The sequence below is a fragment of the Podarcis pityusensis genome, assembly GCF_964106645.2.
Source record: "Podarcis pityusensis genome assembly, chromosome: 13".
In the NCBI taxonomy this organism is placed as follows: Eukaryota; Metazoa; Chordata; class Lepidosauria; order Squamata; family Lacertidae; genus Podarcis; species Podarcis pityusensis.
In genome coordinates, this window is record NC_138038.1 from 46,452,966 (window position 1) to 46,466,991 (window position 14,026).

The 14,026-nt window shown below is 39.2% G+C and overlaps 1 protein-coding gene across 1 annotated transcript; it reads right to left on the reverse strand.

Moving 5' to 3' along the window:
• Positions 1 to 340: 340 nt before the first annotated feature.
• LOC308461024 (vomeronasal type-2 receptor 26-like) lies at positions 341 to 10,647 on the reverse strand. The gene is made up of 6 exons (XM_080977602.1): positions 10,584 to 10,647; positions 9,215 to 9,293; positions 2,602 to 3,465; positions 1,996 to 2,217; positions 1,594 to 1,720; positions 341 to 1,499 (listed from the first exon to the last, which is right to left on the reverse strand). Exons 3-6 carry the CDS (start codon positions 3,400 to 3,402, stop codon positions 598 to 600), a joined length of 2,052 nt encoding a protein of 683 aa, XP_080833728.1. The 5' UTR covers positions 3,403 to 3,465; positions 9,215 to 9,293; positions 10,584 to 10,647; the 3' UTR covers positions 341 to 597.
• Between the last annotated feature and the right edge of the window lie 3,379 nt (positions 10,648 to 14,026).

Here is a 14,026-nt window from a genome sequence, read left to right on the forward strand (position 1 = left end):
GTATATATTTTATGAAATAAATTACTAAAATAATGAAAACCAAATTGACCTGCACCTAGAACACTTGCCTAACACACATGTCAGTATAACAACAAGATTTTCACTTTTGAATGCTTCTTTGATTTCTGCCTCTCAAGATTTTCCTGAGCATTGTTATAAGGTGCACAATAGCACATGCCCAAAACTAAATTACATTAGAGGTCCTGAATCACAGCACATAATGTTTCCCCTTTTTGGATTTCTAGCTTGCTGGACTCAATGTTCACTTTGACATACAGAGTGGCATCCTTTACTGTCCTTCCTATAGAAGGCATATACCTGTATAACTAAATATCTATAACTAATGTTATATGAATGTATCTCTCACCCAAATATCTGGACTTCCCATAGACATCTGGTTGGCCACTTTGTGAGTAGGATGATGACTAGAATGTTGGTAATAAGAGGTTGATTTATCCAACATTGTGTAGACCAGTTTGAGATTTCCTACATTTTAATGAAATAAATTAATGAAATAAGGGGGGGGGGGGCAGGAATGATCTGTACCTAAAATGCTTGCCTAACACATGTGTCAGTGTAACCGAAGGGACAAATCCTTTAATGTTTTCTTTTTATTAGCTGCTCCCTGCTATTCAGCTCAGGTCTCAACACAATGATGTAGCATTTGGGGCAAAAGATGCAGCCCAGTAGCCCAGCACTGGAGGCCAAGATAGAGAAGACTTCCACAGCCACCATGTCTTTTCCTCTTGTGCTCAAGTAAGTAGGAACAAAAGAGGCCCAAACACTACAAAATGCTAACATGCTGAATGTAATGAACTTGGCTTCATTGAAGCTGTCCGGTAACTTGCGGGCTAAGAATGCTACAATAAAGCTGGTGATGGCCAAGAGGCCCATGTAGCCCAAGACACAGTAGAACATGGTGACTGACCCTTCATTACATTGCACAATAATTTCTCCACTTACTGAATGAAAGTCCAAATCAGGGAAGGGAGCTGAGGTTGCCAGCCACATAGTACAAATGCTTGCTTGAACAAGGGAGCAAGTTAAAACAATGAAGATGGCTAGTCTTTTCCCCACCCACTTCCTCACGCTGGACCCTGGTCTGGTGGCCATGAAAGCTGTAACCACAGTGATGGTTTTGGCCAGGATGCAAGAAACAGCCAATGAGAAAATTATGACAAACATTGGTTGTCGGAGAAAGCAGGTCACTATACAAGGTTGGCCAAGGAATAACAAAGAAGAGAGGAAGCAGAACAAGAGGCAGAGGAGGAGAGTGTAGGTGAGGTCCCGATTGTTTGCTTTGACTATGGGGGTGTCTTTGTGCTTAATAAAAATCCCTAGCACCACAGCTGTGATGAAGGACAAAAAAACAGCAACTGAAGCTAAACTGATCCCCAGAGGTTCTTTATAAGAAAGAAAGTTTCTAATTTTGGGGATGCAAGCATCTCTGTTTCTGTTTGAATACTGGTCTGCTGAGCACTGGAAACAGTCTTCTGTATCTGAAATATAAATAGAAGAGACATTTTAGTGGCAATTCATTCACCACATCATTTGGAGTTAAGAATGTATGTTGACAAAATTTTAGGAACCTACCTTTCTGGTCTGAAATCTTCCCTTCTGGACATGGAGCACAATCATAGCAGCAGAACTTTTTCTCTTCCCTCTTCTTCTTATGATGACCAGTGTGGCAGTGTTCATTACACACAGAAAGTGGAAGCACCTATGCACAAACATGGGAGGGTTTGAGATTTGGGGTGAGAGATCGGTGGAGAAATTTATGCACGTCATCTCCAGAGCTACAGGATATTTTAGCAAGGTTCCACAAGTATTAGACATTCACAAATATAGCTATTTATTCCTCTGTTTTGCAGCCTACAAACCCTACATATGTGGGGTTATTTGCAATGCTACATTAGGTAGGTATAGTAATTTCGGACATCCTCAGTGCCTGTTTGCCCAACAGAAAGTCTGCTAAGAAATCCCTATCATCTCTACCTGATTAAAGGTTTTATGCCAGACAATTAGATCTTCATTAATGGTGAAGTCTTCTTCTTCACTGGGGTCCACTCTCCCAACTTTCACTCTCTGGAAAGAGTTGTTGTGGAATGTGACCAGGTTGATAATGTCATATCCACCGCTCAATTCTCCTTTATCATTAAAGGACACCATCACTCCAGCAGAGTTGTTAAATGCAACATCTTGCAGAAATAAGTCAACCTAGTTTGAAGAGAGAGAAAAGTTTTAAGAATGAACTTCATTATATGGTCCCAGTATAGAATGAGATGTAAACCCATGCATATGCTTCAGTGATTACAATTTCTAACACTTTTTCACCTGTTATTCACAGATGCTGAGTGTAATCTCATTTTTAAAATAATAATTAATCTGTGAATTGAAATGCTGCCATTTATGTAGAGAAATTCTGCTATGGATGCAGTGACTGAAGGTCATCAAGTTTCTCCAAAGACATAGTTCTTTGTTGTATCTAGATGTGTACATGCCATGTAAAGCATATGATAAGGGATTTTAAAAATGTTGTATTTTGCATCCATAAGGTCTACTTATGCAAAGAAAAGAATGATTTCTTTATGAACACATTACCTGCCAAGGCTGCAGAGACTGAAGTTCAATACTGCTACCATACACCTTTGCTCTTTGCTTGGATTGGGATGAGTAGAAGGTATGCAGAGCATGAGCCAAAGCATAGACAGCATTATAGACACTGTAGCTGTGGCCTGTCATGTGCATTTCAAAAAGACCAGCAGGGAGACTTTCTAGCCTCTCCTCTCCAGTACAGCTGCCATCATCCATCATAGGCATCTCTGGATCTGGAAATATACAGTCAAATGCTTGCTCCCAGAAGCCCTTGAGAAAACCATCTGCTTGGGTCCTGGAAGGCTTGATGCTCAGGAGAAATTCTGAAAAATCCAGAAGCTCTCTTGACTGAATTGTGAAGGCAAGTGAACCTTGGAAAAGCTGGAAATCCCAGTTTCTCTGAGGGCCAGTGGATGTGAAATCTATCTGGGATGTCATAACCCATACCTTTCCAAATGGAGCACTTTTGTTATGTCCAAGATCATTAAAAATATTAACCATTCTCAGCCAGGCAATTGTCAAAGATTCTCCATAGCTGATAAGTGTTCTGGCCTTGTTATCTGTGAGAGCTACAAAAATTCTTTCCATTAAACTAGTTATTTCATCTAGATTTTCCATGGAAACTTGCTCTGGGATTCTTTTTGTGAAAGCTGAACAGATTCCATGCTTGGAAAACAGTGGCTCGAGGGTCTTCAAGAAATGTTCTCCCGTGTTATCATCCACAACAAACAGCCCAACCCATGTCCATCCGAAATACTGAAGTAAACGGATAATGCCAATATATTGATGGCTTTCATTTGGGACCATGCTGTAAAAGGAAAAGCTCTGCAATGCTTGAATCTCTTCTGCGGAAAATGAACCATAGGTGAGCTAAAAGAAAACATATCTGTATTGCAGCAATAATATAATATAATATAATTATATGTGCGCCCATTTTGCTATGAGAATGTGTCTTTATAACAAAATATTTATTTACGAACTTTGTGGGTTCCAAAAGAATGACAATTAATTTTTAAAAAATTGAGAAAAATATGCATTTTCCAGTACAATGGTACTTTGGTTTGCATACGTCTTGGTTTGCATTTGTTTTGGATTATAAACAAGTCAAACCCGGAAGTGCGTGTCCTGGTTTGTAACATTTTTTTTAGATTACAACCCTTTTTTTGGGGGGGGGGGGATTACGAACAAATTTTTTTGGAAGGCCCCTTGGCGAAAGCGCACCTTGGGTTACAACCTATTTTAGACCTCCGGAACGGATTATGGTTTTAAACCAAGGTACCGCTGTATATTTCATCTGTTTTATTTACCTAAGCCTGGCAGAAGGAATATAGACACTAATTAGTGTTACCTGTTGAGTTGCCAGTTCATGTGAGCAAACTGAACAGGTTTAGGATCCAGCTTACGCCCTGCTTCTGTCCCACCCTGCCTCTGGAAGGCCTTTTGAGTGCAGGACTTACACCAGCAGTGGCTAAATCATAGCTGAGATGGGATGAGCAAATTATAGCAGCATATCCTCAGCTGATCCAGGATTGGAGACTTAACACTCTTTGAACCTGTCTGAGGCTGGAATTCCTCTGCATTCTAAATCACTCATCCCAGAAGATCTTGCCACAGGATTCCTCACCCAACTCTGCCTTAAAAAAAATAAGCATTCTCTTTTAATTTGCATTCTCCCTCGTTTTCCAATGCACAGATCCTACCTGTGGAACCTTGTAGAGGGTTAAGATTTCTGCCATATTGATAGATATGCCAGGTGTAAGTCCTCCAATTATAGCTATGAGGTTTTTCTGGCTGTCACATATGTAGTTGGGGACAAATCTGTGTGATTTGAAGAGCAGGTCCAAAGTGGTACAATAGGTCATCCTTGCATCATAGTAGCTGTCATGGATGTGGAACCCAAGTGTAGCATTTGGCAAGATCTTTTTATCATCATTGATCTCCTTTATGGCAAACACCAAGGCCAGGATGTGCTGATAGAACTTTGTCACTATACTGCCAATGGAGTCAACACATTAATACTTTAATTCACACTTAAGTATTCAATGAATTTTTTCTGCAATCCCATTTATTTTTGTTAGAGTAGTCTTTTATTTCTTGCTGTTTTCATTTTTGAAATGCTGCATCATAGTGTAAATTTCTCCTGATCCAATTAGCATTATTATTTGCAAGCAATTTCCTCTAATGCAATTCTATCATCAATATATTTTGTCTTCTCATTTTTTTTAATTTTTATGTTGTGAACGTCCCTGTAATCTTTGAATGAAGGGTAGTATACAGAATTAATTAACAACAACAGCAACAGGTATGTGGCAGTGATGTTGCTGCTGGATGGGTATTGCTAGCCACTCCTGCTTCACACAAACATGCAGCCTTGTAAAAGACAATTGCTTTTTTAGGAGGTGGGGAGTGAGGAATATAAGTACTTACTGTGGAACCTCAAGTAGCTCCTGAGAAGGATCTTCCTTAAATTCAATTACTGAGGAATGGTAAAATATATGAGAAGCAATCCCACCAATCAGGAGGTCACCTGGCTGGTACCATTCATGTGGAACTGAGATCGGATCACCTGCAGGGCACTGCATTGTATTGACTTTGCACACAATTGGTAGCAGAAGCAGTAGGAAAAGCCTCTGCATAGTTGCAATAAATCTCCTCCTAGGGGGCAGATTCCTTGGTGTTCATACACACCAACTGCCTGACTTTGACTACGTTAAATGTTGCCTCACTCTCACAATTCACTTCATAAGGTGAAACATATCACCTTTGCTTTTAGCATAAGTATAGTTTAAATAGTTAATCCTTCTCTCTCTTTTTATGCTGGGTGTTCAATATGAAAAAGTGGCGCTATGTGTAATCATTATCACAGACTACCTTCTGTCCCCCACTCCCAACTGTCAGTGAGCACTTTGTTTCCTCAATACTTTTCCAAGCTGTTTATTGACTGTTTTCTAGTGTCTTTGTGAAAGCCTTTCGATATTTGGGTGACTGAAGCAATTATTTTGAATTGGCTAATTGCAGGGGGAGATAATTACACCTTCAGACTTTAGAGTCGGAAGTAAGTGCAAATAAGTTTCATTGTTTTTGTAGATGAGAAAACTTCAGATTTCCCTGAAGATCAAAGCCCTGCAAGAAAATCAGGACCTGACACAGAGCCATAATCTTACCTACGGAAACCAATAAGTGCTAAATCCTAAAACGAAATCCACTGTCCAACTCCAATTTTGCAATAACATTGTAACCTTGAACCTATTGACATGGGATCAGCAAGAGGAGCAGTGACACTTGATTTAATCTAAAATTGTTCCTCTAGTCTGGTGTGAGCTGTTTTGTTGAGCCAGCTCAAGAATATCAGGCTCATGCAGCCCAGAATTGAAACATCACAATGGTTAACCAAATGCTCACCCACAGGTTCTGAGAGCAAAAGCATTCTCCCCACATATGATTCCCAGCATCTTGCAACTGGCATTGAGAAGCAATACCACTGTGGAGGTGGAACATTGTCATTATACTTAGTAGCCAACTATTCTCCACCTACTTCACAAAGGAATAGAATACAAAGCACCACTGGCCACAGGGAAAATCAAATGGGCAGATAATATGGCTGCATTTTTAATTGTGAAGCAGTGTAACCTCTGCAACATAGCTGGGACATAGCTGCATGGTGGATCATCTGCTTTGCAAGTAAACAGTACCATGTTCGATAGCCTGCATATGCCAGTTGAACTGGGAGGTGGCCAAAAGACCCATGTAGCCCAGAACAGAGTAAAAGATGGGAACAGAGCCTTCATTACATAGGACAATGACTTCACCCGTTACTGAGTGCATATCTAAATCAGGGAAGGGTGGAAACATTGCTATCCAAAAAGCACAGATGCTTACTTGAATGAGGGAGCATTAAAGGACAATAGAGGTAGCCAGTCTTCTGCCCACCCACTTCCTCATGCTGGAACCTGGCTTGGTGGCTATGAAAGCTACCACTACAGTGATGGTTTTGGCTAAGACACAAGAAACTGCCACTTAGAAAATGATGCCAAAAGTGGGTTGTTAAACAACAACAAACCTATGGTTATGTGAAACATACTCAATAAACACACAAGACGTAACCAGCTGCACTTTTGAATAAATAAGGTATACTATTCATTGTAACAAATGTAAATATCAACAGAAGTGTCATAAAGTTCAACAAAAAAAGTAGAAGACGTAGTGGATCAGTTCATTCTCTAATCAGTCCATGCATAAGGTCTATACATGTATAAACAAAAACAAGGTGTTGCTATGGGTTTGAAATGTGCTCCCAGTGTGGCCAATATCTTTATGAGAAATTTGATTTAGAACACATTGTTCATAATAACCCATTTAGTGAATGCATTTTGTTTTATGGCCGATATATAGGTGATTTTCTGAGGATATTTTTGAACCGTTTAACCATTGGATCAATAGTGTAAGTCCAACTTGACCTTTGAAGGGACTTCAAGTCCACATCATTTACCTTTTCTTGATCTAGATTTTTTTCTGGATGAGTCAAGATTTAAAGTGTGTCCGTATAAGAAAAGCACAGATAGAAATTCCTTGTTACATTATAGATCTAATCATCCCAAACATCTCCGTGATAACCTTCCCTTAGGTCAGTTTCTAAGATTAAAACACAATTTATCAGACCCACAAGACTTTAAAGTCCATTCTAATTTGCTTTCTGCATCCTTATTACAAAGAGGTTATCCAAAATCTGTAATAACAACTGCCTTTCAAAAAACACAATTAAGAGAGAGGTCGACCCTTCTTACATCTGGCTCACATGTTAATACAAGATCTTTGCGTATTTATGCTTCCCTAGAATACAACCATATGACTTTCAGAATTGAGAAAATTATTAGACGTTATTGGCATATTCTAAAGGACATCCCTGGTTGTGATAATATCCCCCCTTTTGCCAAACGATGCACCAAGTCATTAAAAGATATATTTATATATTTATTTATTTATTTATTTAAAATCGACACCCATACAACGCATGTTGTCTAGTCCTCCACATGGTTTCTTTAAGTGTGGGCATTGTACCTCCTGCAAATATGCTCTGCAGGTAAAAGAGTTTAACAGCAAAGAAGGTTTTAAGTTCGTTTTACAGGCATTTGCCACACGTGCTACTCCACGTGTAATTTACGTGATTAGATGTCCCTGTGGATTGTTGTATGTGGGTCATACTCTCAGACCTATCAAACTAAGAATATCGGAGCATCGATCTAGGATCAGGAACAATGTAACAGATGCTCCTTTAGTACAACATTTTATTGAAGCATCTCATTCTGATGAGGACTTGACATTTTTTGTAATTTGGACATATCTAGGTCCTGTAGAATGAGCTAAAAAAATCCTCATGCAGAAAGAAACTAGGTTCATTTTCTTATTGAATTCTTTACATCCCTCAGGTCTGAATACTGAAATTGATTATAGTTGCTTTTTGTGAATATGTACTAATGTTTATATGTAGAACACCTGAGCACGGGCTAAGTTTGTTTTACTTCTGTGGGCCGAGTAGATTACTTTGAAAAACACATTTTGTTTCTATGGATTGCTATTATTTTATGTATGAGTTTGTTTAAATATATAACATCTGAGTATGGATTAAGTTTGTTTTACCTTTGTTGTGCCATATGGGTCAATTTAAGAGAGAAATTGTGTATCTGTGGATTGCCAACACCTGTTGCTCAAACCAATATTGTGCTTGTCCATATAATCCTGCTTTGTAACATTTGCTGCTTACTGCAGCTACTACTATGCTATAAGATCCACTGTCCTGTAGTATTACAGATGGTATGTACAGTTGTTTATGGTTTTTTATATTATTTTTGCTATAAAAATGTGTGAGATGACAATATTGTATTTATTTGTATTACCTAGAGCCTGTACTACTGATGAAGCCTAGGATGCCAAAACAAGGCTAATATTCTGGAAATCCTTGTCTTAGACTCTGTGAAAGGATTCTGTGGAACTGTAACAACCTTTCATGTGGGTTATTGGACTCTATGAACAGACAGGTGGAATAGACACTGAAACTTACACATGTATGGACCATATGCATGGGCTGATTAGAGAATGAACTGATCCACTGGGTCATCTACTTTTTTTGTTGAACTTTATGAGACTTCCGTTGATATCTACCATTTGTTACAATGAATAGTATACCTTATTTATTAAAAAGTTGGTTGTTGGCATCACTACACTACACAAGGTTTACCAAGGAATAAGAAAGAAGAGAGGAAGCAGAGAAGGAGGGAGATTAGGAGAGTGTATGTGAGAGCTCAGTTGTTGGCCTTCACAATGGGGGTGTCTTTGTATTTAATAAAAATCCCTAACACCCAGACTGTGATGAGGGAAAACCCCCCCAGCAACTGATGCTAAAGTGATCCCCAAAGGTTCTTCATATGACAGAAAGTTCATATGTTTTGGGATACAATCATCTCTGTTTATGCTTGGATATTGATCTTCTGGGCATTTGAAACAGTCATTCATGTCTGAGAAATATTTTTTTAAAAAAAAACCAGTTCAGTTCTTGTTCATCTCAAACATCATATTGAATCCACATATGATGCCAACATTTTATAATGAGGACAATACCTACCAGTCTGGTTTGAAATCTCCCTTCAGGGAATGGGGCGCAATCATAGCAGCAAAACCTTTCTCTTTCTTTTCTTTTTTTCCTGATGACCAGGATGGCAATATTCATTACACACAGAAAGGGAAAGCACCTACCAAGAAATATGATAGGAGTTTTGGGAATGAGATTTTGGAATAATTTTTATGTGGATCACTTCCTGAGACATACCATATTGAAGCAAAGTGTTCAAAAAAGTACATATGTTTGAGTTTCACTTGCAATGCGCATGAGCCTCACCGTGATGGAAGGAAAGTGCCTCTCAAGGTGCTCATACACATCAACTCTATGACTTTGACTGCACTGAATATTACCTGACATTACACTTCTTACAGAGACGCGCATCACACTTACTTTTATTGAATGCTTACTTAGGTTGACAACACTTCAATGTGAGTAGTGGCTAATATGATGAACAACGGGAGCCTTGTTGTTACTAAGACCTGCCAACCACTTTATGCCTGCACTCCCAACTATACCTGACAGAGGGGGTTATTTGTAACTGTTTCCAAGCTTCCTTCTTGTTTTCCAGTGCCTTCTGGAAAGCTTTTAGAAATTTGGCCAAGTGAACACGTTATTGTGATTTAGATAATTGTAGGGGAAGATAATTACATCTTCATACATGTGACACTTTTGGTAAAAGATATGAAGACCTTTCTTTTGAGATTTGACCACACATCTCTTCTGCTCCCTAAAGAAATTAGAAATGGAAGATTTGTTCCAGATTTCCATGGTGAGCAGATCCCATCTGGAAAATGCATCTACAGTGGAGCTATCTTATTGCCTGGAGATGTAATCAGTAAATTCTGAAATGATGTCTAATGTTCAGAAAATTGAAGCACACTTATCAATCTATTTTTATTTAACAAATTTATACCTTATTTCTTGATAGAGCTTCTCCACAATGTGCAACAAAATGTAAAGTCAACAGCAGCATCCCAAAAAGCACTGGCAACCAGTGCAACTTGTGTAATATCAATGAAATGAGTGCCAATCTCCCAATCTCAGCTGCAAAGCAGGTAGATTTATTGTTTCACAGATGAAGTTTTTGAGCAGCCTTCAAAGGCAGCCAATTCAGAAATCTGCCCAGATGCTGGTCAACAACATTTTTGGATTGCTAGACATATTTCACATTTTTAGCTAGTGCTGTGGGCACATTTGTAAAATGGCTGTTCTAGGTACAGTATCCTCCAGCTGTTCTTAGTCTACAATTCCATCATCCTTAATCACTGGTGGAGCTGGAGACCCAAGTTTGGGAAACTCCATTCTACAGCAAAGCCAAGGCTGTCATTCTCTACTCACTTACTTGAGACTAAACCCGGTTTAAAACTGAGACTTCTGAATAGATGTGTTGTAAGTTAACGATATAGTAAATTATTAGTAGGTGCCTGGTCTTTAGCTGCTTCCAAGCAGGAGACATATCTTTTGGGGAAGAGGGCAATGGCAGCAATTTCTCTCAGAAATGAACCATGCCTTGAATCCAGGAATGAAGGAGAGTTTCAGTGAATTTGCTTTTTCAAGTGAACGAATGTATTTCATACCTCCTTAACTGATAAGCAAATAAGATAGGAACATAGAATTATACTTTGGATTTTGCACATTTCTGATTTTTGTAGTAAAAGCTTTCAGCTCGAAAAACAGCACCAACATGATTAAATTTTATAAAGTGTACTTAGAAATGTTCATATTGAGACTGTTAAAGGTTTAGGATTTTTTCCCACAGATTAACAGAAAAATGTGCTAAAAAAATGCAAGTTTGACACGTATTGATGTGCACACCCCAAACTTGAATGACAACAAACACACACTGTTTTTGAAGCCAGAAACACACAATGAAGAATGACAGGGAACAAACTGCCTGTTTCCCTGAATCCCAGCTCCAAAAAGCAGAAGAGGGAGATTTTAAAAACCAGAACAAACTTATTTGGTCTCTAAGGTGCCACTGGACAATTTTTTAATTTAATTCAACTGTGTCAGACCAACACACCTACCTACCTGAATTTAAAACCTTGTTTGCCTCATGTCTCCTGGAATCCTGTTGGAGCGGTAGCCTGCTGCCTTAATTACAATTTTTTTAAATATAGAAGAGAGAAAAATACCCTTGAAGAGATTTGGCTCTTAATGAGACCATTGGTAGGAGGGGTGACATTCCTCCCCCCACCCCTCACCCCCCACCCTGGGAGATACAAAACTAATGGGAGGCATATTTAGACTCATACAAAGAATGACACAATTGGTGTCATACTTAACCACCACCATCCCACTCCAAATTCTCAAGTTCACATGACACTCTGCAATGAAAGCATTTCATTTCAATGAAGGCATTGAAGACCCTTGATGAATCAGGCCCAAGTCCCATCTGGTTTAGCATTTTGATTCTTTCAGTGGAAGCCTGCATTCTCTCCACTTGTGATTAGGAAAAGGCTATTGATGACTACTAGCCATGATGACTATGGGCAGCAATGAATCTGAGTACCAGCTGCTGGAAATCTCAGGAGCGGGGAGATCACTTGTGGACAAATCTTGCTTGCTGGATTCCCAAAGGCATCTGGTTGGCCACAGTAAGAACGGGATGCTGGTGAAGATGGGTCATTGACCTAATGCAGCAGTCTCTTATGATTCCCAACACTTGATACTGAGAAGCACGTGACAGTGGTAAAAGACAGCCATTGTGGCTAATATGTTCACTTTTTAATTTACAAGTGTTCAAACTGTCGTTAATATTGTATTTTATATTGTTGTAACATGATAATTTATATCCCTGTGTCCTTTGTTTTTTAAATCTGATTGCAATACCAAAAAAATGAACAGAAACAGGTCTTAGCCTTCATTGATATATTTTATTTCTTAAATTTGTTCAGATATGTGACAAATGAAATGAATCAGCTGAACTAACTGATAGGGTATGTCCACAGCTTTGGTTGCCACAACACCTCAGAAGAAATGCAAATTTAATATCAGATTAGCATTACAGTAGTATCAGTGTTCGAAACTCCCATTGTTCTAATTGCATTTTGTGACAGGGAATTTCACTAGCACAAGCAGTTTGTGAGCTCTGGGCACAGTACTGCACCTAAGATTTTAGATAAAAAATTGCAGATTGGGAGGAAAGGAGGGCTTTTTACTGCCTCCCCACTTCCAGCTACTCTCTGAAGACTGGAGAAGAGACCATCTTAAGAATATTAGGGGGTTGGGCAGGGAAAAAACTAGACAATGTGAAAAATGAACATAATATTTTAGCTACAGTTCATTCATTTTCAGCTTTGTATTCTTATAAAAAGTGTGCCTAGACATTGTGTTTCTGAACCCATAGCCTAGGTTTAAGGTGCCATTTAGCTCCTAGCGTTCATATCTCAGTTTCGAACACTGAGTAAAAAGAAATTACTTTCCTTAATTATATTTCTTTGCTAGTTGCTCTTTGATGTTCAGCTTGGGCTTCAGCAGAATAATGTAGCATTTAGGGACAAAGATACAACCCAATAGCCCAGCACCAGAGGCTAAGATGGAGAAGATCTCTACAGCTACCATATATTTCCCCTTGGTGCTCAGGTAGGTAGGGACAAAGGACATCCAAACACTAGAAAACATCAACATGCTGAAGGTGATAAATTTGGCCTCATTGAAAGTGTCCGGCAACTTCCTGGCCAGGAAAGCCACATTGAAGCTGATGATGGCTAGAAGGCCCATGTAGCCCAGGACAAGATAAAACATGAGGACAGAACCTTCGTTGCATTCAACTATGATCTCCACAGCCTGTGAGTGCATGTCGAAATCTGGGAATGGGGGAGAGATTGCCAGCCACACCACACAAATGCCTGCTTGAATAAGAGAGCTTGAAAGCACAATGGAGTTGGCAAGTCTTTTGCCCACCCACTTCCTCATGCTAGACCCTGGTTTGGTGGCCATAAAAGCAACAACCACAGTGATGGTTTTAGCCAACACACAAGAAACAGCCACAGAGAAGACAATACCAAAAGTAGTTTGACGGAGAATGCAGGTCACCTTCGTAGGTCTTCCAAGAAACAGCAAAGAACAGAGGAAGCAGAGGAGGAGAGAGACAAGGAGAATGTAGCTGATGTCCCGATTGTTGGCTTTGACTATGGGGGTATCTCTGTGCTTGATGAAAAGTCTTAGCACAAAAGTGGTGATGAGTGAAAGAGAAACAGAAACCGAACTAAGGCTGATCCCCAAAGATTCTTCAAAAGAAAGAAATGTCATAAGCTTGGAGATGCATCTATCTCTACTCTGTTTAGGATATTGATCATCTGGGCATTTAAAGCATTCATCCATGTCTGAAAAAGGAAAGATGATTCATCACCCCTGTGCCAATTTATACACAAATTGTATCTGATTCCAGGACTGTATACTCCATTGTTTTGGTGGTTGGTTTAGCCAAAGAGTCAGATCTGTGATTGACAATTGACTTCAAAAAGAAAAACACCTAAGCAACAGAAATCCATGTTGGCCTCTCCAGAAACAATACTACTGTATTCCATGCCCTTTAGTGCACTTTTTCAGCTTCTGTCTCATTTTTGCCCTTCTCTTTTTCCTAGCAACAAGGATGCATATTTCCTTTGTTGAATTTGTCTGAAATCAGGTTACTCACTATAAATCTTTCTTTTCTTTTCTTTTTTTCAAATACAGCTATACAATAGCTATAGTGGATATTAAGAAATCCTCTGGCCGCACACAGCAAAAGCAAAATTAGAAGAAGAAAAAACCCACAAAGAGGCTTAGCCTGTCTCCTACTATGCAGGAGCTAAAGTCTAGGCCCTACTT

Coding starts and splice junctions, on each gene's coding strand:
- LOC308461024 (XM_080977602.1), bottom strand. CDS start 3,402: ATGGTCCCAAATGAAAGCCATCAATATATTGGCATTATCCGTTTACTT. Junction 1,721..1,995: donor GGCATAAAACCTTTAATCAG/GTAGAGATGATA, acceptor GTTTGTGCATAG/GTGCTTCCACTTTCTGTGTG. Junction 1,500..1,593: donor GAAGATTTCAGACCAGAAAG/GTAGGTTCCTAA, acceptor TTTATATTTCAG/ATACAGAAGACTGTTTCCAG.